General features: G+C 41.3%; 2 protein-coding genes across 7 annotated transcripts in view; one reads left to right on the top strand and one right to left on the bottom strand.

The window, feature by feature from the left end:
- efna3a (ephrin-A3a) overlaps window positions 1-25,747 on the bottom strand; it is a 400,882-nt gene that overhangs the window by 41,987 nt on the left and 333,148 nt on the right. The window lies entirely within an intron of this gene.
- On the top strand, window positions 1,671-24,642 carry cgnb (cingulin b). Of its 4 annotated transcripts, none has more exons than XM_026157309.1 (21): window positions 1,672-1,977; window positions 6,206-7,366; window positions 7,462-7,550; window positions 7,734-7,803; window positions 13,905-14,002; window positions 14,108-14,240; window positions 14,326-14,538; window positions 16,702-16,850; window positions 17,182-17,208; window positions 17,688-17,808; window positions 18,087-18,299; window positions 18,520-18,618; window positions 19,245-19,502; window positions 19,577-19,747; window positions 21,143-21,304; window positions 21,532-21,621; window positions 21,740-21,823; window positions 21,906-22,024; window positions 22,190-22,298; window positions 22,663-22,826; window positions 22,976-24,642. In XM_026157309.1, exons 2-21 carry the CDS (start codon window positions 6,236-6,238, stop codon window positions 23,073-23,075), a joined length of 3,600 nt encoding a protein of 1,199 aa, XP_026013094.1. In that variant the 5' UTR covers window positions 1,672-1,977; window positions 6,206-6,235; the 3' UTR covers window positions 23,076-24,642. The 4 variants fall into 4 exon arrangements, with proteins under 4 accessions (XP_026013097.1, XP_026013094.1, XP_026013096.1 ...); XM_026157310.1 differs by lacking the exon at window positions 1,672-1,977 and adding an exon at window positions 2,389-2,536; XM_026157312.1 differs by lacking the exons at window positions 22,663-22,826; window positions 22,976-24,642 and adding an exon at window positions 22,526-22,656 and having other exon boundaries at window positions 1,671-1,977.

Here is a 25,747-nt window from a genome sequence, read left to right on the forward strand (position 1 = left end):
ATATTTGTGTGGCTTTATTAATGGTTTGTTCAGCTGGGATTATTACATTATTTTGTTAAGCCTTTATTAATGGATGAATAACTGATTCGTAATACTATTGTGACTCAAAAAACACTTTTAATGTCTAATTTACTAATTTGCAAGTATTCTGAAAAATAGCAATAATGAAATCAGATTCCTTAAAATATTTTTCTCCTTTTAATTAGTTCAAGTTAGAACCAATTACTACATTCATAAAAAGGGAAATGTTTAAAGCAAATTATCTTAATATTTGAAATAATTAGCTTTATACAGTTTTCATAGGACTGTGTAGTCCCCTGAAAAACTGTACTACATTTGGCAGCATTAATTAAATAACATCATTCTTTTCTTTTTCAGCCATTCTGTTGTAGATTTGCTGGTGTGCCCAGTTTAGGTTGAACACATTTGGCTGTAGAATATTTTGGTATACAGAAGGGTACTCTGTGGCTGCAAAGCAAGCCCAAAACATCACACCTCCAGCACTATGCTTGACAGTTGGTAGGAGGTAGTTGTGCTGATATGCTGTGAATTATGGCCAAACATCTACTTTAAACTCATCTGTCCAAAGGACATTGTTCCACAAGTCTTGCAGTCTGTTCCGATCCATCTTTGCAAACCTAAGTTGTGTTGCTTTTTGCCTTTCTTCTGGCATCCTTCCAAAAAAATTCATAGTTGTTCAGTCTTTTTTTTTTTTTTTTTTAATTGTACTATTATGTCATTTAACATTCTAACCGAGGCCCTGGGGTTTTTATTGTCCTGGATTTCTTGGTCTGACCATGGGTTAAATTTGCTGGCACATCCGCTCGTGGGAAGACTGGCAGCTGTCCTGAATGTTTTGCACTTGTGAATAATCTTAGTGCAGAACAATGGACTTAAAATTGTATGGCGATGGCCTTATAACCCTGATGGGCAGAAACATTGGCTTCTCTAAGACCATTGTTGATGTCTCTACTCAGCATTATGCTAACACATCTGAACAGTGTTTATGTATTACATTTGCTGTTGATCAGTTAAGCACATTTGATTAGCGGCACCTGGCTGCTACTTAACCACTTCATGAAAGCAGCATACTTTTTACAGACCTGTACCTGCAGGAGTTCAGATGCAATAACATTTATTATAATATTAATGCACATTATGAAGGAGCTTTTAAAAATAAAATAGAACCAAAATTATTAACTAAAGCATTTGCTTCATACAGTTACCCTTGTTCTAAAACCAGTTTTTCTAACCAGGAACAATAAAATGTATAGAAGCTACATTTCTTAATCATATCTCAGTTTTATATTTTCCCACTTTGACCATTTGTGTAGCTTTTACATGGTCGTCTAAAATGAACAATGTTAATTATCACAACTATTCAGCATTTTACTGTTCCATGTTGGCAGATACACATTTATTTTGAACCTGTTTAACATCCTGCATTCAGACCGTGTCATTCTCTCCAGATAACCCCTGGATACATTTTGCAAGTAGAGTTTAAGGATCTTTAAGAAAACAGACATCAAAGGATGGAGTTGCATCGTGTAAAAACTTTGATAGTGAGCTGTATTGGAGATGCTATATTAACATATAGAAATACCACCAACTCAAACGCCATTTTCAGCATGATTAAGAGATTATTTACCGTAAGACCTATGCATGGATGAAATGGGTCACACTCGATGTAGTGTATTAACCCCTGATGTGACTGAGCCCAAGCAGCAGGCTCCTCCCCCTCGGTCTTCCTCCCAACTAATGAAGGCGGCACTGAGGCGGGACGCTCACTATCGGATGTTCTGGCAACAGGTTGTACTGGTAGCAGGGGATAGTTACCCCCATGTTATCGGTTCACTGAGTAGCACCTTCTCATCCCACCAGCATTGTTCAGCGCTGCTGCTGCTGCTTCTTGAAGGACTGTCAAATGCAAGATCCGTAAGTGAGGAGGATCATTCAGCATAAGGCTCATTTTTACAGGTGCAGTAAAATAACCATCTATGTGTTTGTCGTTGTTTTTTCTTTTTTTTTTCTTTTTAAAAATTAAACCAAATGTGAATGAGATCTGTTTTGCTGATGAGGCATTTTACAACATTTGGGTTTGCGCAGATGGACACCTGTGGCTTTGTGATTGGATTTGGCAGCCGCCCTCTCGTGTTCGGCTTTTCCTGTTCTTGATAATGAGCTAAACAAAACAAAAAAAAAACCCAAAACAAAGCCTTTTATTGTATGCTGTCAAGCGTTTTTGTTTGTTGGGTTTCTTTTAGGGGGGTTTTATGCTCTGTGTGCGCTCACAGCGCTGATGCGCGGGCTATAATCGGATCCTTCGGCGCTGCGTAAAGAGGATATGAGAGATTATTATGGCAGGTAAAAGCTACAAATAGGCTGCGACGACGTCTCGCTGGGAGGCAGGTGCGTCGGTTGTTTATCTTGTTGCTCCGCTCGTGGTCCCAGTGGCTCGTGGAAAAGGGAGAGAGAGGGAGGGGAAAAAACACAAGACTGTGGTTTCGACGCGCACCGATACTGACTGACCGGAAAGGTGGGTGTGACGCAATTAATCCACGAGTACACAGGTGCTTGGGTTCTATTTAATGGTTAAACTTCAAAACGATTATTTGTCGTATGAGTCAAGGTTTGTGAATTAAGTGTGCCGTGGAAATACAAAGCAGCCTTTGTAGCGCTTGGAGTAGACGGACGTGGCGGAAAAGTGGGATAAGCCTCATGACAGCTCACTAAAGTTTACAAGCTGTTCTAAAATCGAGTGTTTACTTGATTTTTGTCTTAAAATAAATTGCCCCAGAAATAGTCCTGACCTCAAATTTATGCTCCAAGCTCATTTTGAGGTGTTTGCATAAACATGCGCCTTTAACGAGGGAATATTATTACCATGTTGTTGCTATTTTAGACCACAGAACTGCCCCTTTCTTCTCCCAACACACAGCCCCAAAACTAGTTCTTCTCCTGTAGATAGTTTGATGTTTTTTGGCATCAAATTATTATTTTTCTCTTAGTGTAATCGTTTTAATTTGTGCGATTTTTACATAGGCTAGTTGTATAATGTAAATTATTTATTACAAGTTATGATCCACACAAAGCCATCCATGTGTGAATCGAGAAATACTGAGAAGATATTGCAAAACTGTCAGAATAAAATCATTTTTATTTTTTTATTTTTTTTTGGTGTGGTGGGGCTGGAGTGTTTTTAGGATTTGAATATCTCAGGGATGTCAGCTTACATCATAGCCCAGACTGGAGAAACTCTCCGTATCTCTCTGTTTCCTCCATGATAAATGTGTAAAACAGCAGAAAAGGGTCTGGTAGCTCATTGCAGACTCTTCTGTATTTATAATAAATATTTTTTTTTGTCTATAATAGAAAGTTTCTATAGTAGATATTGGAAAACAGGAAGTGTCATTTAATTGTTTTTCTATTGTGCAACTATTTGGTGTTGCAATAATGGCAAAAAGGGAGGCCTTTATCATAGAAAAAGCTGTAAAATTAATGAAACTACAGTTAAAAGTTCAAAATCTATCCCTTTCTTCACATTCTCCAAAGCCCTCCACTGGGCTGGATTGGAGTTTCTGCTGGGCCAATCCTGGATTCCGAGCCTTATGTTTGACACCCCTGCTCTATAATATTATTTGGTGTACTTGGATATGTGTTTGGACTGCAGATGGTGGCTGAATCCGATACAAGCCGTCTTTTGTCTGATGAATTGCAAGAATAAAGAAAGAAGCTGGAATTTTAATGTGCAGAGATTTCAGATTTCAGCCACGTCACCAAACTGTTGTATCAAAACTCGTCTCCTTAACATACTTGTGAACAAAAGAAACTGTGGAATAAAAATGAAGCTGATTGGGGTGCAGGAACAGCACCGGAGGAAAATTAGAAGAGTCGGCCGAGTGAGGAGAAAGGGACCAGAGATGGCTGATTGGCCAGTTTGGTGGCATTCCTGTGTCTGTTGACACAGCCAATCCTTGTGCATGAGAGAAACAGAGAGAGTATGAGAGGAGGTGAACCAGTTGTCGCCAAACAGTTCTCAGCTACTGGCTGGTTAACAACAGCTGTACAACAACTGAGCCTTTGTGTGAAGCCGAAATAGCCAAGAGAACATAAATACACCTGAGAGATTTCAGTGTGAGGGCTGAGCGCCTGGGCAATAATACAATAGGCATCTTCCCTTTAAAAAAAAAAAAAAAAAAACTAAGCACAGATTTTGCTCAGGCATAGGCCATTGTTTTGACACACAACATGGTCTGAAAAACTGGTTGCTTGATGTTTGATTTATCTCGCCCCATATTCCCCACTTTGTCTAACAGTTTTTCCGCATGTGTAGGCTTTATTGTTGATGCTGTCCTCAATTTCTTTTAATCTGTTCTTATTATACAAATGCAAACCACGCGCAATGCTGAAAGGGAACGTCCGGAATCCTGAGAATGGTTTTAAGGGAAGCCAGAGTCCCTTTGATCTGCTAATCTAACCTCACTGGCGGTCGAGGTCCTGTGTGTTACACTGTAGCCAGCAGTCAAGGACGGTTACATTTTAATCAAAACGAGAGGACAAATGAGATGATGGTGAGATAAAATTAACATTAGGAGCACCTAAATACATGCAGGAGAAGGCAGAGAAGGGTTTTAATATGATCACATGCAATTTCATCTTTTTCGCTTGCAATGAGAGTGAGAGGAGCGATGCTTATTCACTCGACTACAACCAGATGGGGAATGCACAGCAGGTGGATGTGTGTATGCACAACCTTGCATATTAAAGTAAACAGTCTATGCCTGAGTGGCTCTGCTCTGAAGTTTGGTGGCAGGAGAGGGGGAGCCCATTCCTCGCATAGCCCCTTGTGTTTTATGCTCCGCGGAGCCTGGACAAAGGGAGGAGTATTCACCTTCTCATGGCGTTCATCGCCGAGGTCATTTGAGCTCATCAGACTGTAAAAGGTGGACTTGGTTAGGCTGTGCTCTTAATATTATGGCTGACTGAGTCACTTAAATTTAGTCTTTAAACCCAAAGTCGAGCTGCAATTCCAACCATCCTGAGCGCTGCGATGGATCTCTTTGTCAAGTTTGTAATATACACATTATCTTTGGTTTGACATTGAAAATAAGTTTCTGCAGTCATTTAGTGTTGCACTTCTATAAATTAAAGGTTGTAGCCCTGCAGCAGGTGGTGGTGTACCCCCCTTTCGTGCTGTGACAGCTGCCATAGGCTCCAGCCCAACCACAACTCTGAATTAGAGAAGTGGAAGAAGGATGAATAGACTCATATAAAGCTGAAAGACTCTCAAAAACAGCTTCTGTTAAAGCATGCACTTTCTCATATTGAATCAAATATCATCCTTTTGTTTGACCCTCCCTGATATTCCTCTCAAATACGAAGAGGGTGGCAGAATTTTTAACTTCCGAACCAGGATTCATTTCTCCTTCTAGAAAGTTTCTTCAGATGTGCAGAACCATTACAATAACTCGCAGACAGACGTTCATAGAGACTTAATGGTTAAAACTGGTGGATTAGATCTTTAACTTGATATTAAAACTTGTGTTTTAAATAAATTGTAGTGCTAACTGACAGAGTGGGGTTGAGTAGGTCCTTGTTCCACCTTTTTTTCTAAGTTTTAAATTAAAATAAGTCATTAAGATGCTGCATTGCACTCATAATCTGAATTGGAATCAACTGAATGACCCTCTTTTTCTATCTTGTTTGTTTTGTTAACATTTGTACAGAGTGTGACTGTATAAATAAGAGGCTATAAACCTCCAGGTGTCTCATACAGAATGCCTCCTGCAGTTTTTTTCCTTCTCACAATAGACACACCCTCTGGAAAAAAGTAGGCCTCGACCTGTACAAAGAGGTGCTGAGTGCCCCAGTGGCATATTTGGCATGGCACGAATACAATACAGTTCTTGCTGAGAAGGAATTCAACTTGTAGAGCAGCAAGAGAAGATGATAGTTTCATCAAGATATACGCGCAATGTGATATTTTTGCCCAGTCATAATGACTCCACCTGGGAAGAAGCAGGCAGTGTACACATCAACAAGAAAACAGACAATGAGAATTTAATCTTCTGGTGTGTGAGAAAGATTTTAAAAATGGCGTCAGCAGTTAGTCTTCCGTGTTCATGCAAAAATAAATGTCCTTGTTACTTGTTCCACTGAATCACCTGATTTGCATTCCTGCTTTTTTTACCCCTTGTTTGCTCAGGCTGCTTGCACCAAAAACCAGGAAGTGAGCATGAGTAGCCTGTCTGCTGACAGGAAGACGCCGGTGGATCATGGCGTTCAGATACGCTTCATCAAAGACCTCCATGACACAGGCGGCGTTTATCCTGATAAATCCAGGGGAAACAACAGTGCGGTGACTCCTTCCAACAAATATGGTGTGGCAGTGAGGGTTCAGGGTATCTCTGGGCAGCCTTACGTGGTCCTGAAGGATGGAGAGAAAGGCGACTCATACGGAGTTCAGTTAAAAACCCCCACCTCCAGCTCGGGGACACCGTCACCGTACAACAGCCTTCCAAAAATTAATAAAGTTCCGAAAGAATTTTTAAATCCCTACACACCTGCTGATAACTCATCACAGTCCCCTGTTTCCCCAGCAGAGGATGAGGATGGGGAAATTTTTGGGAGCCCTCTCAAAAGACCTCCAGGGGATGGTCAAGCAGGGACACAGGGCGAGGAGGAGAATGGGATGGGCAGAGAAAAACAGGTAGAGAAGCCGAAAGCTGAACACCTACTCAAAGCGACACCTAGTGAAACAGAGAAAAACACAGACTGGACAAGTAAAGGAACATATAACGAAGCAGGACTTAAACCTGTCAAATTTAACCCCGTGGGACCAAGAGGGGTAAACCAAACTGGCTCTGGTTTCACCGGCTCTTTGGGGAGGTACAGTGATAAGAAACCAAATCCAAATTCTTTGTCACAGTCATTCCCCGAACCTCCAGCATCAACTGACGAGGAGCCTGTCCCTGTAATCGACACCAACTCCCTGGCTCCCATCAACAAGCTCATCAGTAAGTTCAACAGTGGAACACCGGGTAGCGCCCAACAGACCAGGGGGCGCTCTGGAGCGAGGCAGCGGCTCGGATTTGAAGAGCGGAAAAGGTCCACGAGTCTTGACGCTCGAAAAGTTGTTGAGCCAGAAGTTTCCCTCCCCTCTCCAACACCGAATCCCTACGCTTCACCCCAGTTTACCTCCTCCAGCATTGAGATCAAGATCCAGGCTACTCCAGCAAGTAGCAGCCTCGGAAAGAGCCCTCGATCTGTTGCCAAGGTGACAGCCTTCGAGGCTCCCAAGTCAAATTTCAAGATACCAGAGAAGTTTAATGCCAAGAGCACACCTCCAACTATAGCAAAAAAGCCTGTAAGTAATAATGATGCAGAGCCTGAGCTCTTAGCAAGAATTGAGCTGTTTGTTTTGGGTTTATTTTCTCATCTTAACTGATTCTCTCTTTGAAGGAGACACTTCCTAGAAGTCAAAGTGCAGAGATCATGGGTGGGGGAGATACTCCAATCAAGCAAACTAGCTTCAACATCCTGAAAAACAGGTAATTAAAACTACATGATACATTTAAAAAATGCTCTACTTCTATTGCTTATGTGGCTTGTTTTAACAGATCGTTCATTTAACTGTGTCATATTGTATTAAAAAATAAGGTGTAGCTCTCTAAATTAGCGAAAGGCCACAGGTAAACTTTTTTCATTCTCTGTGTCTGATGTTTCCTTTGTAGCATCGGTGACAGTGAAGGATTCCTTAAACCAAAAGTCAGCCCCATTGCTGAAACAACCGGCAGCTTAAAGGTATGACACAGCCTGGGTTATCTAACCACAGAGAGTATAAACTATATGGACTATGGACATGGCCACAGGTGTATAAAATCATGCATCTATCCATGCAGTTTGCCTTTACAAACATTTGTGAAAGAACGGGTCATTCTAAACACTCAGTGAATAATGGTGTGCTGCTGTTATAGGATATCACCACTGCACCATTGCAACAACTCAGTTTGTGAAATCTCTTCCCTCCTGGATATTCCACGATCAGCTGTGGGTGGCGTTACTAAATGAGGCTCATTGTCATAGGCGATTTGTTTTGACCGCTCTCTTGTGTTCATGCTAGCTAAAGTGATTTAGCTTCATGGCCTTTGTGGGATTTTAAAATTGTAAAAAGAAAAAGAGATTTTGCAAAGTCCATCAGTTAGGTTTGCAGTGGTGAGGGGGGAGTCTCTCTGGACTGTGATCTTCACAGTCGACACTGTGATGTGTAGAGAAAGTATAAAGGAGGTGGAGGTATGCGCTGGAGAGAAGAGGAATGAAAGTCAAGTCAGGATAGATGGGTGTGAATCAGATGGAGATAGATGGAAAGGAGAAGATGCAAAAAGCAGAGGCAGTAAAGGTGGATGAGTTTCAACACCTTGATCAACCATGCAAACGTACAGCGCAGAAGAGAGGTGATGAGGAGAGTGCAGGCAGGGTGGAGTGTGGAGATGAGTGTCAGGGGTAATTTGTGATGGAAGGATAGCTTGAAGAGCAGCAGATAAAGATGCTAAGAATTTTACTTTGAGTGATCCATATATATGAGATTATAAATGAGTGTATCAGCGAGACAGATGGTTTGGACATGTGATGCTGAATATTTTGGGGAAAAGATGCTGAAGATGGAGCTGCCAGGCAGGAGGAAAAGGGGACATCAAAGAGAAGATTCATGGATGTAGTGAAGATGAACATGCAGAGGGTTGGTGTGACAGAATAGGATGGTAGGGTTAGCATAAGATGATCCACTCCTAAAGGAGTGACTCCTAAAGGGAGCAGTCAGAAGAAGAAGAAGTAGGCCTTTCCTTTTATTCTAGTAATTTTTAACAGTAATCATGATAACATGAGTCAGAAAAGCAGTTACATGCTGGAGACACCCATGAACGCATTGTTTACACTCAGTAAAATACGACACATCTTTCTACCATCCATAGTGTTTTCATATTCATATTTCATGAACACGATGAAGTGAAACTCAAGAAATCCAACCACGTCAACAACCCTTGAATGCTTGGATAATGTTTTTATGTTTACATCGAGGTGCCAGCAGTATTTTGTGGTTTTGTTTTGGGGATGTCTAACCTACATCTCAGAAAAAGTCAATTATCTTAATCCTGAAAGTATAAAAAGACATTATTCACATATATAATTAAAGGGAATTTATTTAGCTTTTAGTGTAGATGCAGCATGTTGGTTAGACAAATTGTCATCTCTGGGACGGGAGCTGTTTCTCCCTTCATCTTGCAGTGAAGCTAGCAGATGGTTGGCAGCCTGAAGTTTCTGTTTCATTCATCTTGTCTCCTCGATCCTCTTTTGGCAGGCCAAAAAACTTGAAAAGGAGCAGGCTGACCATTCCTCTCCCCGTCTTGGTGCCATGTTTGCTGCTTTGCGCTTCTTGTTACGCCTTATTGAAACAGATTGTTCCACACTTATGAGAACACACACGCTTCCTCCTTTAAATTAGCATCTTTTTGAATAAATCTGCATACAGAAATGATTCCTTTGTGGCCTTACCTTCTCATATTACATGCCCTTGATTATGTATGATCCCTTGTTATGTACTTCTTATTGTGCTTGTGACCATGGCTGCCTGTGAATTATTTTGCCCATCTTGTCTCTTGGCAACGATGCACCTGCAGAGGAAAGCTCAGTGTGGTGAGAGCGCAGTCATTGAGAGGCATCAATAATTGAGTTGGAGTGGAACCCTGCACCAGCTCGGGGTTGGCTCGCTGGATGGGACAGAGCCTCCTCTGAGGGGTCTCGTTGTAAAAACATATCCTTTTATTGTGACGTTAACCACACTGTCCACTTTAGTATATTGCTGTGGCTTTAGTGGCTTATTCTTCTTAGCAGAAGTCATCTCAGGCTCTTCAGCAGCTACTGAAAAATCCACAAACGGCATCAAGCCGTAGGATGAAAGAGTCTCCTTCTTTTTTTTTTTTCAAGGCTATTTATTCTCCAGCTCTGCCTTTAAAGCAAAGTGCTGCTTTTGTCTGTATCAAACCTCAACATAAGATCAGAGCAGGGATACATGATTGTGTTTCCAGAGGGAGATATTTTTGATGCAACCAGTGTCCAGATTAAAACTGACTAATAATTAGCCTTAATAATTAGAAGTTTGTATTTTGAGCTGTATTGACTTTGTGACACTTCACTGTCAGCACCCTCGTGTCTGTGGCTTTCTCAAAGCGCTTGCGCTGTGTTTTGAGTGTTTTACTGTGGTGTTACCAGTTAATGCTTGTTAAAGGGAAACTTGTTGAGACTATACACTGACACCCTTTCGTCTGTGTTGGCTTACTCGAGTCTAACATTGCTAATGTATGCTTGCTTGTTTGCGTACAGTGTGAAAACTGTTGTCTGTTTGTTGACTCACAAAGGTCACATTCACATGTTGTGACCTGCTAAACCGATGAGTGAAGATTAGATTTTATTTACATTTCTAGAGAATTTTACTTCATACTGACAGACCACGTTCAATGAAAAAGGTGAAACTACTTGTCTTCGAGGTAACTAAGTTAACAAAGCCCCTGCTACAGATTGCAATGGTAACCCGCAGTCAGGTTTAGCTTTTTGGTCTGATCACTCAAGCCGGCTAGCTTTGTCCACATGTCTTTTGTAGTGTAAACATTCATGTGCCCTGATGCTTTGCCATCACGGACGTAACAGGAAGATACACTCAGCAGCCACTTCATTATTAACACCTGTTCAGCCAGTCACATGTCAGCAACTCTGTGCATTTAGGCATGCAGACATGTTCAAGACGACCTGCTGAAATTCAAGCTGAGGATAAGAATGACTAAGAAAGGTGGTTTAAGTGACTTTGAGCTTGGCGAGGTTGCTGTTTGGCGTATTTCAGAAACTGCTGATCTGCTGGGATTTCCCCACACATGTCTCGGGTTTACAGAGAAAGAAAGAAAATATCCAGTGAGCTGCAGTTCTCTGTGTGAAAATATCTTGTTGATGCCACAGGTCATAGGAGAATGGACAGCCTGTTTCAAGCACATATCAGTGCAACAGTAACTCAAATAACCATTTGTTGCAACTAAGGTATGCACAGAAGATCATCTCTGAATACACCAAACATGAAGATGTGCTACTGCAGCAGAATACCACACCAGATGCCACTCCTGTTAGACAGGAGCAGAAAACTGAGGCAACAATTCACCAAAACTGGACAACAATAGAGAAAAGAATGTTGCCTGATCTTATTTCTGCTGGTAAGGTCAGAGTTTGGCATAAGCCAGCTTGTGCTGAGTGTGTAATGGTGTGGAAAATTTTGTTGGCAGACTTTGAGGCCCTTAGTGCCTGCTGAGCATAATTTAAACACCACAGTGTAATGAGTATTGTTGTTGACCATGTCCATGCCTTCATGACCACACTGCGCCATCTTTTGATGGTTGCTTCCAGCACGTCACATCTCAAACTGTTTTCTTGAATATCACAGTGAGTGCACTGTACTCAAATGGCCTCCACAGTCACCAGATCTCAATTTGTGATGGAACGGGAGACTCATATCATGGAAGTGAAGCAAGAAAATCTGCAGCAACTGTGTGATGTTATCACGTCAATATGGACCAAAGTGTCTGAGGAATGTTTCCGGCACCTTGTTGAATCAGCGCCATGAAGAATTAAGGCAGCAAAAATAAAAACATACAGTGAGTGCACTGTACTCAATGCAGGATGTGTTTATCCATTTCGTCATCTGCCCTTTTTTTGAATCACAAATTCATTTTTCCTCCAAATGTCGACAGCTCGAATAGCCCGAACTTCCCAAACTTGCTCTTAAACACTTTCTTTCCTTTGCTGATGTTGAAATTACGAATGAATCGTTTCAACCCACAACATTAAAATAAATACAGGTCATTACATAAGAAAAAGCTGTGTAAGTACCAGCTGTAATTCTTAAAGGTTTAAAATCTGACAAGAGAAAAATCTTTTTCTTCTACGTTGATACTTCCTGTGTTTTAGAGTCCAGAAGAATGATCTGGTCATTTAGGCAAGAAATGTATCAAGTGTGAGAAGAAAGTCTTTCTTTCTTTTACTATTATTTAACCAAATATGAACCGTTCGCTCTTTCGACCTTTCTACAATCACAGGACTACAACCTCTCAGAGGCTGAATGCCAGCTGTGAATACTGATGTGCAGTTGCATTTGAACGTTTTCAGGGACGTGAGCATTAGGACAACATCTGACTTTAAATAATTTCTTTAAAAAAATAAAGTATTTTTTGCAAATTTGTCACACTTACATGTTTCAGATCATTAGACACATAATATTATACAAAGATAAACCAAGTAAAAACAAAATATGTTTATATAAATGTTGATTTCACTTACTTAAGGAGAAGAGTTATCCAAGCCTACCTGGCCCTGTGTGATGTAATTGTAACTGTAATAATTTTGGCCCACTACTCTTGTTTTAGTTCGGCCACACTGGAGGTTTTCGAGCATGAACATCCAGCAGTTCTTTAGATGTTGTTGTGGGTTCTTGTGTGGCCTCCTGTATAAGTCATCAATACACTTTTGTAATAATTGTAATAGGCCAGCTGCTCCTGTGAAGGTTCAGCGCTGTGCTTTTTCTCTCTTTCCTCCATTTGTAGATAACGGCTCTCACCGTGGTTCACTGGAGTCACAAAGCTTTAAAAATGGCTTTGTGAGCCTTTCCAAACTGATAGATGTCACTGACTTTGTTTCTCAGCTGTTTCTTTAGATCGTGGATTTGTTGCTTTTTCGGATCTTGTAAACTACTTGATTTTGTCAGGCAGGGTCTCTTTAAGTGATTCCTTGATTCAACGGGTCTGGTAGTAATCAGACCTGGGTGTGAAATGTGAAACTGAACTCAGTTTTCCCCAAAAATTTATTAATTCATGATTTAACAAGTGGGGCAATTACTTTTTTTTTAAACGGGGCATCATTCAAAATCTCCATTTTGCTTTTACTCAGGTTAGCTTAACATAAATATTAAGATTTATCTACCACATCTTTAGGAACAAAAACAAGAAATTGGTAGATAAGTTTTATTCTATTTAGTGTTCTGAACTAAATGCAGGGTTAACATTATACATACCTCCAACACTGCTAAACTTTTGAACTGTGGACCCAGCAAGAAAGGCTCTTTTTTTTTTTTTTAAAGTTGTTAATACACATCATTATACAGCTGATGCAATTCATACAGAGTGCTCAGAAGAGGTTACACTTATTCCCTTATTATTTTATCCTCTTTTAATTATCTTTTTGTGAGGATAGAGAGCAATGTCCCAGAACGGGATTATCTACAGTCTGTCCTGCGGGGGACGAGAAGAAAGTGAAAACAAAATATATCTTCATAATCAATGATAAGTAACAGAAATGTGAAAGAGTCCCCCGAGGAGCAGAACCGTCCGTGATCCTCGCTTTGTCTCTTTCTTCTCCGTGTGTGCGTCCTTGTAATGAGTGTGTAGGAGGATAAGAGGAGTTTCATGGGCAGGCAGGCTGCGCTTATTCCCCCTTTTTCACTGAGGAGGAGGCCTTTCCGAACGGCAGAGCGGTGTGGGCGAAGAGCGAGCTTTTTGCTGCTTCTCCGGCTCTTTTTCCCCCTGCAGCCTGTCAGAACGAGCTGCTTCTGTGGGGAGAGCATCTGTGTTGACGATATCTGAGCGCACTGGCAGGGCTTGTTCTCCCAAAGATTTTCTGACTGTCAGAAACTAGGGCAAAGAATCCAAGCCAGAGGTTTTCTTTCAAAGGTTAAGATAATACAGAGTGCATAATGCATTGCGAGGCCGAAAGTGGCACTAGCTCCAGCCTTCCTCTTTGTGTTTGTCCCTTTGCTGTTTTCTCCTCGTCTTACCTTTAGTCTCTTCTTCTCCTTGTGTGTGTTTCATTTTCTGCAGAAGGAAGGATCTGATGGAAGCCTCAAAACAGGGAATCTTGAGGAACTTCAGGAGCAAATCAAACGCCTCAAAAAAGAACTGCAGCAAGCCCAGGAAGAGTAAGTGTGTGTGGTTTTAAAACAAAGCTCCAACTTTTTGCTTCTGTGCTGTTTTGGAGCATATTTTCACTGTTGCAGTACTGACTGCATGTGTGTGTGTTTCAGACTGGCCGAGGAGCGTATCGCCAGAGAAATCGCAGAATCACGTCTGCACATGCTGGAAGATCAACTAGCTGAGCTTCAGGAAGAACTGAGGAGGGTTTCCGAAAACTCATCTCATTCAGACTCGATGCAGACGGTCAGGACGCTGCACAGTTACGCATGCACAAACAAACTCACCATTGCACCCACCTGAATGTGCCTTTTTTTTTTCCTCTCTGCAGGATGTGGCCGCTCTGCAGGCCCAGCTGGCTGAGGCCAACATGCTGCGCCAGCGTCTAGAAGATACGCTACGCCAGCGAGAGCGGGAGTTGACGGCCCTGAAGGGGGCACTAAAGGAGGAGGTGGAGTGCCACGACAAAGAGATGGAGAGTCTGAGGGAGCAGTACAGCCAGGATATGGAGGACCTGAGAAAAACCATGGAGCAGTTCACACAGGTAGATGCCTCTGTTGTTTATACGCAGATACGACGTCACAAAATATAGAAGCTGGAGCTCTGATTTTTCCAAACTGATCTCCTGAAGTGCACTCCTCACAAAAAAATACACATTACACCATTTTCTTTTCCAACAAATCTTAAAATGAAATTCCTTTAGAAGATTACTCTACAGATGTCAGACTTGTTTTAGTTGCGAAAACAATTAACACTGAAACTAGAGATGAAAGCAATTAAAACTCTGCAGCTGAGAGTCATCAGGGGGCTGTCTTTAAAAAATAAATCATAAATTTGTCAGGAAATACTGGAGCTGTTTGATGTGAGGTCTGTGATCTCTGCATGATTATCAGCGTCCTTAGAAATACGTCTAAATTAAGACTTTTCCATCACCAGCTGTATGATTTTTGGCTGAATTTCTTGAGTGTAGTCTGACCTGACGAGCTCTGGAAGAGAGATTTTATTTTGGTCAGTTAAAAACTAGAAACATCACTAGAAACAAAGAGTTAATGACACACTTGTAAGTGCCAATTTAAGAACAATAGGTTAACTATTAACTGTTTAAGCATTCCTCTTTTATCACAAAGTCAACCTTCTTCACAAAGATAGATGCTTCAGGCAATAAACTCTGACTGTGATGGAAACAAAAAAAACATGTGCACTCGCTTTATCAATGAGCAAAATCAGCACATTTCCGTCTGTACTTTCATAGTGAAAAATATGAAACAGTGTCCTTTTTTATTTCTATTTCATTTCTACTTTGATCTTCCTTGTGATGCTGCTTCAGTGTCACACCAAGAGACTACAGATTACAAGATAATTTGCCTCTTCCTCCCTTGAGCCCTCTGTGCCAGGTCCAGGCAATATCTGTTATGAAAATGGAGCAAGTACCTTTATGGGGGGGGGGAGGGACGTGCCCCACTACTGGAGCTGCCTACAGTGGATCTAACATTTGTTGTCTTTGATTATCTGAAGGTTCAAGCTTGGCAGGCTGTCATTGAGAGTTTTTAGAGGACGATTAATAAAATCACTTTTCTTTAGTTAATGTATGACTAAAAATAGGCAGTTTGCTAATAACAACTAAGAGATTTACTGTTTTACATAATTCTCCCGCTCGTTTCGGATCCATACGACGAGGGTTAGCATTTGGGCCATGTTGACAAAGAAGGAAATAAACTCTCTGGTTACAGGAAAACCTGCAATGCAGCAATCACAGTGAAAGTTTCTCTGTTTCCGATCACTGAGTGGATTTTTTTTTTCTTGTGACATCACAGTCATACGCAATTTCTTGGTACAATTGTCTTGGGAGAACAATCAGGTTATGCCTGTCAGGTAGTTTGTGTCCTGCATGAATTATTAAGGTGATGTTAACTTGTGCTTTGATGTTTTATCTGCCCCTCATTCACCCAGGCTTTATCTTGCCATTCGGTTTAATGCAGTCAGTGTTCAAACCAGGAGTCAGGGTATTACAAGGTCAGACTGAGCTTGGTGTGCAGAGTTAGAGAAAGAGAATTTTACTGCTTGTGATTGCAGAGTGAAACTTTTCTAGCTGAATTTTTGGTAAAGTTTCTGTTTCCACCAGCCGACTGTTTCTGGGGTGCTGTGGGGTGTGGTGAAGAGGAAATCTGAAGAATATATGTATATACAGAAATAGATCATTATGCAGATTTAGGGGAAAGTAGCAGCAGTGTCAGAATAAAAAAGTGTAACAGACAGCCGGAGAGCAGGAAGTAAGCAGACAAAGCTGGCAGTTGCTTTTGATGAGGTGATTGATTTGGCGAGCGGAGGATTAAAGCGGTTGAATCGCTGTTTACACTGACTGCACAGTACCGACCGTACAGCACCCTGTCATGTTTACCTGATATATTATGGTGATATTTCTTATGTAGTATTCTTCAGACGTGGGATGCTTGTTGTTGAAGGTGCGAGCTGAAAGATCTGTTGTTTTCTTTTTGAGTTTTTTTCTAATCCTGCGGGCTGAACATTTGTCAGAAAATTTTTTTTAAAAGAAAATGTGATAGATTTGAGTGCGTTAGTTCCTTTTGAATCACTTGCTTTAACGTGTCACGATAATGAGGAGGAAATGAATGTGAGGACCAAAAGCATTTTAAACGCTCACTTTCACATCTCTAAAATGAAACTCTGTGTGCGTTTCCGTGCGCCTCAGTCTCAGGAGCAGATCGAAGAGGAGAGGGAGAGGGTGAACGCCTCCGTGTTGACACTAGAGCAAGAGCTGGAGAGCTGGAGAGATCAGGGAGAGCAGTGGAAGACGGAGCTGGAGGCCACCACGCAGGAGCTGCAAACGACCAAAGAGGAGTTAGTATCACAAGTCCTTCTTTGACATAAATGCATATATGATCGATCACCTCAGTGAACAGCAACAAAGACATATTTGTAAACCTATTAAAAAGCATGAATATGCATGCTGGTAGAACATGTTTCAGCTTTGGTCATGCATTAGAAACACTCTGTCACTGTCACATTTCATATTTCAAATGGGGAACTGGTTCAAATCATCTGCACTGCTCACTGAAAACTTTACAACATCCTGTGAAAAGAGCTCTCTATGCCTCAGTCTAATAATATTATATTTCTCCAGAGTTATTTTTAATGCCTGCCATGTTTCACTTGGCTTTTCATTTGGCAGGAACGAGGTGAACCCCAGCAGCCAAACGTGAGAGAGAAAATTAGTCTTGCTATGTTTGGTTTGAGTAGTGTAGATTTAGCCTGGTTTCAATGAAAACTTGAGATCCACTCCCTGAAATTCACCTGTAAGGCTCCCATCAGAGTGGATTCTGTATCTGATGATGTCTGATTCGATCATTAGATCAGTGAACCCAACTTTACTAAACAACTTTCCCCTGCTCATCCTCACTATCCTCATAATTTTTCTGTTTGCTGATGAAATTCTTCTTCCTTTAAATAAATAAATAAGCAAATGATGAATTGCAGTTTCGTGTGCAATCTTAGAATCTGAGAGTTTTGTGGTTGTGGTGATTTCATAGTAACTTTTACTCCCTTGTGCTTTGTTTGTTGCTTGCGGTTGCTGTTTTTGTGCAGCGTTTTACCCGAGCTGTGTGCATATGTGTATTTCATTTATTTATTTTTTTAATGGCCTTGCTGTTTATAAAGTGACTCTCTTTCTTTTCATAGCTTGCAAAAATCTCATTTGGAAAAGGAAGACTTGGAGGGTGAGCTAAAGGATCTTCAGGATTCATTGCTTGCCAAGAAGAAACAAACGTCTGCGTCTGATGATAACCGTTCTTTAGCAGAGGTAATTCAGCAAAGATTATGCTCAGTGTGTGGGTGAAATGCAGGAGCTCATCTCCTTTGTTTTACAGTATGTTTTACTCCCTCTTTTTTTTTTCCCTTTAATGTGTCGCAGCAGCAGTGTGGATGTGGGCTTTTGCTCTTTTTCTTTAAATTTTCCTGCAGACAGACATGCTCACACTCATATGCCTCTTATTAATACATTATTATGCACCCTGGCACATTCCTCTCACTCACTCACTCACTCACACACATTATCCATCTCTGATTGCCCGTCCCTAGGAGCTTCGGTGTTGCCATAACGACCTGAAGAGGGCTCGCACCGATCTGGACAAACAAAGAGGTCAGCTGGACGAGAAAATCGAGGCACTTCAAGCTCTGAAGAAGGCGAGCGGAGAGAAAGAGGCCGCGCTTCAGTCCGAGATCAGCAAGTTGAAAGAGCAATTTCAGAAAGACAAGACTGAGCTGGAAAAGGCACTCGAGAAGGCAAAGGAGGTGAAGCATCATCTGAATTGTAGAAACGAACCAAGAGTCTTACAGCATAAAATTAAGGAATCCTGCACCATTTGATGTTTAAAAATAATGCAGATATGGAAGTTTCTCTTTAGATTTTAAAAAATAACAGGAAAAGTGTAGGCATAATGAGCATGTTCGACACAGAAAATAAAGCTTCAGTTTCTGTCTTCTCTCTGCTTTGATGCACTCCTGTCTACAGTCGTCAGCTGGTGCAGGAAGTACTGTGGTGGACCACGGCAACAACAACCTGGAGCTCCAAGAGACAAACAGTCGCCTGAGGGAAAGGCTGGCCCGCATGGTACTGCTCAAAAAGCGGCTACACTCCACAGCTGTACACACAAGCAAAATTATGTAAACACATATACTGCACAAGAACAAAAGAAGTGTCCTCCCACACAGACACTATATTCAACCAAGTGATGTGAAAAGAATTACACTAAAAAAAAAATCCCCTTTAAGCACATAAGGCTTAGAAATCCCTCTGGGATGAATTTGCTTAAGATGAGCATTGTGGATTGTGCTGTATGTTGACTGGAACAGCTGTGTATTCCAGCTGTTTAAAGAGCTGTAATCTGTGTGTGGAGCAGTCTTTCACAAATCTGTAGACAGAATCAATGCACAGCAGTTTATCAAATATGCAGACAAACTGGACTTTTTGTGCAGTCGTCACGTTAATGCTTCAAGTGCAGAACTTCGATTTTAATTCTGCTTTAAATATGAAAGCTTTTTATTATTTGTCATTCTCCTTGTTTTGTATGCCAACCAAATTTAATAACTTATTACAAGCCCAAATTATAAATTAAACACAAGGATTTATTCCTTTTTTTGGCCCAGTGCAAGTCTTGACTTGTAATACAGTTTGTTTGAGTAATAAAAAGACAATTTAGTCTATCTGCTGTGTTCATAGCTTGATATGCTCCCCAGACAAAGCTTCACTCCAGCATGCCTCGGAGCCCGGGGGACGAGGATGCCGTGGAAGCCCTGGAGGATGAGAACCGCTCCCTGAAGTCTCAGCTGGAGGAGGCCAAGAGAGGAGCCGCCCGCCTGAGCAAGGAGAGGGACGAGCTGGTCCGACGGTTGGAGGACCGAGACATGGAGAGGGAGGCGCTGAGGAGGGGCAAAAGCGAACTGGAGGAGCAGAAGAGGCAGCTGGATCGAGCGGTTGAAAAGCTTAACAAAGAGGTGTGAAAGAGTTATGGATGGTCAGATGGAGATGTCATTTTCTCGAGTCTTTCTTAATTCTGTCTCACTCTCAGGTGGAGCTGATGATGGGAGATTCTCGTCACTCGGTAACCAACCTGCAGATACAGTTTGATGAATACAGGGAACGCTCGAGGAAGGACCTGCTGGAGGCGCAGCGCAGCAGTAAGGACAGGCTGGCCGAGCTGCAGAGGGCTCAGACCAACCTGAAGACCCAGCAAGAAGAGGTGAGGAAAGATGGCTCTAGAAATGTACAGGGTGGTAGCTTCCACTGCTGCTTAGCTGACACAGTAGAGGTGGGCAGATCACTGCTATTGCTATCAGATAGATACTTTCTATCCTCTAAGTTCAGTATGTAGCAAATTATCTAGGAAATTATTGTTTGGAAATGAAAAAATACACCTCAGACATTCACTATAAAAAATGTCTCAACCTTTTCCTGTTGACTGTTACTATTTGATTTGAAGCCTACAGCACATTTAAACAACAGAAGTTGACCTAAAGTTCTTTACAGACACATTTACATTTCAAGTCTCCAAAGATTTCAGTTTCAAACGATGATTAAAAGCTGAAAGGTCTCTTTTGTTGCGTTAACTAATTATTGTGGAAAGTAAAAATCATAGTGATTTAAACCAATGATTCATCTGATAAATCACAACACACTGCTCTCTCCTACATGAGCTGCCTTAATTGGTTAAAAGTATTGGCATCTGTGTCGCTATTGGTTTTGGCAATAACCTGTATAACCCTGTATTTATTTGGTATTGGATTAATACCAAAATTTACAGTATGACACGGAGCTGTGACACATGTGTAAGCAAGTAACAATGAAAGAGCTGGATTCCATCGTCTCATTGGTGGATGTGAATCTTCCCTCCCTCCAAATGGTTGATATTTTTCACGTGTTTTCATCAAACAAGTCTTGTATACACATTTTAATCTATTTAAACCTATTTGCCTCTCAGCATCCCTGCCTGACTGTCTGTCTGTTTCTGAGTGTGGACATTCAGTAATAGTAACACAGACACATTTTTGAGTCAGTTATCTGCTTCTGTGTGAGGTTATACTGCAGTTCAAATTAAAACCATCACAGTTTCAAGTCTTTCAGCTACCACTCACACTTTAAAGCTGCCTTAAAACCCTGCCTTAGTGGATTTTTTCATCAAATATTGACTGCTATTTGTCTTCAGTTTTCTTAGCCAGCCTATTTATCTCCAACTTTATAGCAGCAAGTGAGTCCAGCAGTAGCAACAATCCCACTGCGGTTTCTCCAAGAACTGCATAGTCCAGTCTTAGTGTCTAATATGTTTTTGCTGAAGAGTCGCAATTACTTATATGGGGCATAATATAGATCAAAGAATATGGAGGAAAAAATGTGGTGAGATACTGAAGCTGTTGAAACTTTAAATAGAAATTTATGGAAACATCACATTCGCAGAAGGTACATTTAAGTTTCTCACAGTGAAGAAGTGCGGATTCTAAAATGAGCAGCCATGCCCATTAAACTTTGAGGTAAGCCTGGAGGGAGTTATGAAGGCAAAAAAAAAACAGAGAGAAAGGGGAAAGAAAAAATCCATGAAAATAGAAAATTTCATAAGTAATACTTTGTATCTTTTATCCAGGTTTCTCGTCTGAAGAAGGAGCTGCTGACGTGCAGTGAGGAGAGAGACAGCGCTCAGCTGGAGAGAGACCTGCTCAACAACCGCCTCAAACACTTGGAGAGCGAGTTCGAAGCAGAAAAGAGCACGCACACTGACCGTGCCCGGGAGGTCAGAGGTCTGGAGGTAAGGCTTCAAGGTCAAAGGTTATAACCCCGGAGTTATGGAGGGGATTAAGGGGTGGGTCAAAAAATGAAGATCAAGTGTTACAAGTGGTTTGGGAGTCATGCACGGGATGTCGAGGTGTCAAGTGGCTTTGAGAGAAATGTGAATATGCGTCACTACACATTTACTTACGTGTGTGTGTGTGTGTGTGTGTGTGTGTGTGTGTGTGTGTGTGTTCGTGTTCACAGGATAAAATTAAAATCCTGGAGATCGAGCTGGATGAGGAGAAGAGTAATGTGGAGCTTTTGAACGATCGCATTAGCAGAAGCCGAGATCAGGTGCGACATACATTTGAATACACATGCAAATAAGCAGGAGACATTTCACTGTAATATATATTTCATAACTTAACCTGCTCACTTTATCTACATATGATTATGGGGGTTTTTTTCTCAGGTTGACCAGCTTCGTTCAGAGCTCATGCAGGAGCGTTCAGCCAGACATGACCTGGAAATGGACAAGAGTGCACTGGAGAGACAGGTGCGCACGTACACAGATCTTTAAAATGGCTTCTTACAAAATATGTGGCTTGCTAGTTGTCACACTGTCACTCTGCTTGCAGATGAAGGAACTAAAGTCTCGTGTGGCAGACATGGAGGGACAGCCTCGACCCTTGGCTGGAATCACACTTCTAGAAACCAAAATTCAAGAGTTAGAGGAGAAACTACACAGTGAAGAAAGGTATGACTAAACAGGTCATTTTTGAGCACTATTAATGACGTTCACTATGCAATCACTAAAACACTTGAGGGGGAGAATAAATGTTTTTAACTGCCAATGCATACAGAATAAAAAAAAATTTTATGTCAAAGAATGACGTGGTTCATTCTGAATTTCTACGTGCAGAGAGAAGGCCACTATCCAGGCTTCTCAGAGGCGGACGGAGAGAAAGCTGAAGGAGCTAAACGCCACATTAGACCAGGAGAGGAGCCAGTACGTTGAGCAGAGAGATCAGGTAAATATGAGGATTTGCATGCTCATTCGCTTTAGTGTTTGCTTTCTTTTTTGCTTTTTGCTCTGATACTCAAACGGGATATAACCATTTAAAGAAACAGATTCACATTTAATTGCTTCCTTACATCATCACTAATCTCATCTGCACACCTCCCGACCCAAACCCAACCTCACTCGGGTGCTAAAATGCTCCCTGACCTCTCTCATCCCGCCTATATGTTACCTCAGCCTTCATAGCTGTTGTCACTCCCTTACGAACCCACACATCCAGTGATGCTGATGCCTTTAACCCCCAGCCCTACTCCTTCCTTGCATCACCTCCTCTGTCCCCCTTTAACCCCCGTCCTCTCCCTCTCCATCCCCAGTTGACGCTGCGCGTGAAAGCCTTGAAGCGTCAAGTCGACGAGAGCGAGTTAGAGGTGGAGCGCTTGGAGGGAGTCCGCCGTAAAGTTCTCAGGGACTTGGAAGAGCAGCGGGAGCTGCAGGAAGCACTGCAGGCCAAAGTGACAACGCTGGAGAGTGAATTAAAGTAGGCCTTCTCCTTCGTCACTATGAAATAATGTGGATTTCTACATGACTCGTGTGTATAAATGCTCTTTGCACTAGGTGGCACTGTGTAGTAACCAGCTGAACAGTTAGTCAGTCTAAATGGATTTTCTGTTGCTTTCTTTCTCTCAGGCGGAAGTCGCAGCAGGCACATCGCTCGACTCTGTCCTCCTCTGCTTTAAGCTCTGAGGACGAGGACGGTTTCTATGACAGCAAAATCTCCTCTGAATGAGAGTCCTGAACAAGAGCGACCCACACACCTCCAACTGCTAAATGACAGTGACCACTAGCATGACAAGACCACAAAACTTTTTTACTCTTGAGCATAAACACATTTTCTTGTATGAGGTTCGACTTGTCCCAAAGTTATGTTTCCCTTGTGTCTTTTCAACTTTAAGCTTTAAACCTGCTGTGTTGCTGAGCTTTCCAACACTGTGCAGAAAGATTATCTGAAAATTTCATGTAGCCAGCACATTCTCAAAATGTCAACAAACCACTGAAGCTGTGTCTGAAACCAAATCCAGAACACAGCTTGTGTAACTGGAGTTTTGCCATCAGCGGGTCATTTGTCGGCTGTCGAACGACAGCGAGATGACAGCAACGCAAAAGGACGACATAACAAAACAAAAGGGAGCACGACAAGTCAGAACAGCATCAAACAGCAAGATGTTTGAATTGAAATGGCGTGACGTGGCCATAATTTTGGCACATAACGAGCCTCGTATGTGCACAGAAATGTATTCAAGTCCTCAGTTTTGTGAAGTCATTTGCGCCTCTCAGTTGGTTTTATTTTCAGTTCGGCGGTCCAGTCCAGAGGCGGGCGGCCGTGATCATTACACTGCATTTTTGAGCCTTCCGATGTGATTACGATCATGCCAGTGCTGCCACGTTTTATCATTCGCGATCTTTCGTTTCTCTTTTACATCGAGAAGAATTTACAGCTGCTGCAGATTTCTACTTACTGTGCATTAGGTTGTGTTCTCAAGAAACGTCTTTACTGTGTTTCTACAATAATTACTGTTTATTACAGCGCTAGTATCTGACATTGTGGTACCGTTTATGTTCCCATCGTACGGTAGATGTGTAGTTTCATATCACAAACCAAGAAACAAAAAGGCTTTGTTTGCTTCTGCATGTTAAGTTACTTCTTGTCAGTGTTTGAAGCTCTTAGTGTTTCTTTGTGTATCCAAAGTGATGTAATGTGTAATGTTTAGTTTTTTGTTTTACTTTGAATGTGACTATTACAGGCAACTTAATCTGAGCCTTCATTTTTACACTGGCTAGCCGAGCATACCTGAAGACAATCAAGTACACATACAGCACTTTGTAGCTTCAAAGATTAAACTTTTCCCCGTGATGCTTTTCTACTCCACCCATCGTATTTCTCATGCGGTTTCATGTGCATGTCTTCACTCAGATGCCTTAAAAACGAGACCCATATTTTTATTTTAATTGCTGCATGTGTTCTGTTTATAAGCTGCTGCTGTAATGATTTAAATAGTGTTTTATATGCTTGCCTTTGCTTGTGTCTTCCTCTATTCGTCCCCTGTTGGAAGAGAAGCAGATTTCCTACTCTTTTTTTTTTTTTGCACCAGGTTGTTCTAAATGTTGCTTTTAGTCTCCTAAAAATATTTTATTGGTGTTGTTTATAACACGTTAAACATGTTACGTTTGTGACAAATTTGTTTATACTGGGGTAATTCAGTAACAATGGTGTTAAAGTTGAGATGAGTTTATTAAGCTGACATATGGTACAAAACTTTGTAAGGTTCCCAACATTTTGTGTACAATAAAATAAAGAATATGAACCTTGCTGCTTTTATTTCATAATGTAAATCTTCTACACTCTACCTATGTTTCCATATTTTTACTGCAATGATTTCAAAAGCCTGTAAACTCTGCAGGTAAAATGTTAAAAGAAAAGATACCGGAGGCATTTTAAACATTTATTACAGACATTAGAAAGATGCAGAAAATACGTCGGAGAAACATGCTAGAAAGATTTGTATTCAAATTGTAATTTGGGACAATGTGTTTGAGAGTTAAAATATATGGCATAGCCTTTTTAAGTGGTAAAACAATAATTAGGTGCTCATAGACTTCCTGCTATCATTCCCCTTAGTCCTTTGGTTCTGCATAATCTCTGATGAAGAGAAAATACAGACTTTATCTTGTTTTTTCTAAAATAGTATCAGGTGGACATCATCCAGAAATACTCTGTGTAGTATAAACTATTCTTTGTGATACCATCACCAAGGAACAGGGAAATATGAAAATATGGCACTAAAACAAAACTGCCGGAAGATATTTTGAGTGAACAGAATCAGGCTGCTGAGGCCTGATAATATTCTAGGATTTACAAAAACAACAAAAAACGAGTGAAACATCATAAATGGAGATACAGCATATAAGGCAAATACAAGAAAGCTGCCTAATAGAGTTCCAGCTGTGTTGAAGAATAACGGTGGCCATACCAATGATTGACTTTCAAGCTCTTTGGAATTGTACAGACCCTGTAATTGCTTTAAGTAGTCTTTGGGAATATTTCTCCAGACTTCTTGAAGGACATTCAAAGCTCTTCTTTGGATGTTGGCTGCTTAGACCAGTTATTGGCAATTATGCTTGTAATTTGACATAGCTCAGAATTTTCTTCAGCAGCCACACTTCCACTGAGACCATTTCTGATTAGGCTTCAACAGACAGTAGATGGATCAACTGAAGGCCCAGATGTATCTCTTAGATTCTGTGTCAGGTCTTTGCTTTTCCTATTTCAAGATATGACTGATATTGTTCATCAGCTGTAGATATTTTTTAGGCGTGCGGCGCCGTCTTTTGTCCCCTGCTTTTCAATGTATTCATGCTTTTAAGGACACACTGCAGACAATGCAGAGATATACCAAGGTT

The sequence above is a fragment of the Astatotilapia calliptera genome, chromosome 22, assembly GCF_900246225.1.
Source record: "Astatotilapia calliptera chromosome 22, fAstCal1.2, whole genome shotgun sequence".
NCBI lineage: Eukaryota > Metazoa > Chordata > Actinopteri > Cichliformes > Cichlidae > Astatotilapia > Astatotilapia calliptera.

Bases quoted from the DNA above. Each gene is read 5' to 3' on its own strand.
- cgnb (XM_026157309.1), top strand. From the start codon at position 6,236: ATGAGTAGCCTGTCTGCTGACAGGAAGACGCCGGTGGATCATGGCGTT. The intron at 21,824-21,905 runs GTGCGCACGTAC...CTCTGCTTGCAG, and splicing joins AGAGTGCACTGGAGAGACAG to ATGAAGGAACTAAAGTCTCG. The intron at 22,827-22,975 runs GTAGGCCTTCTC...TCTTTCTCTCAG, and splicing joins ACGCTGGAGAGTGAATTAAA to GCGGAAGTCGCAGCAGGCAC.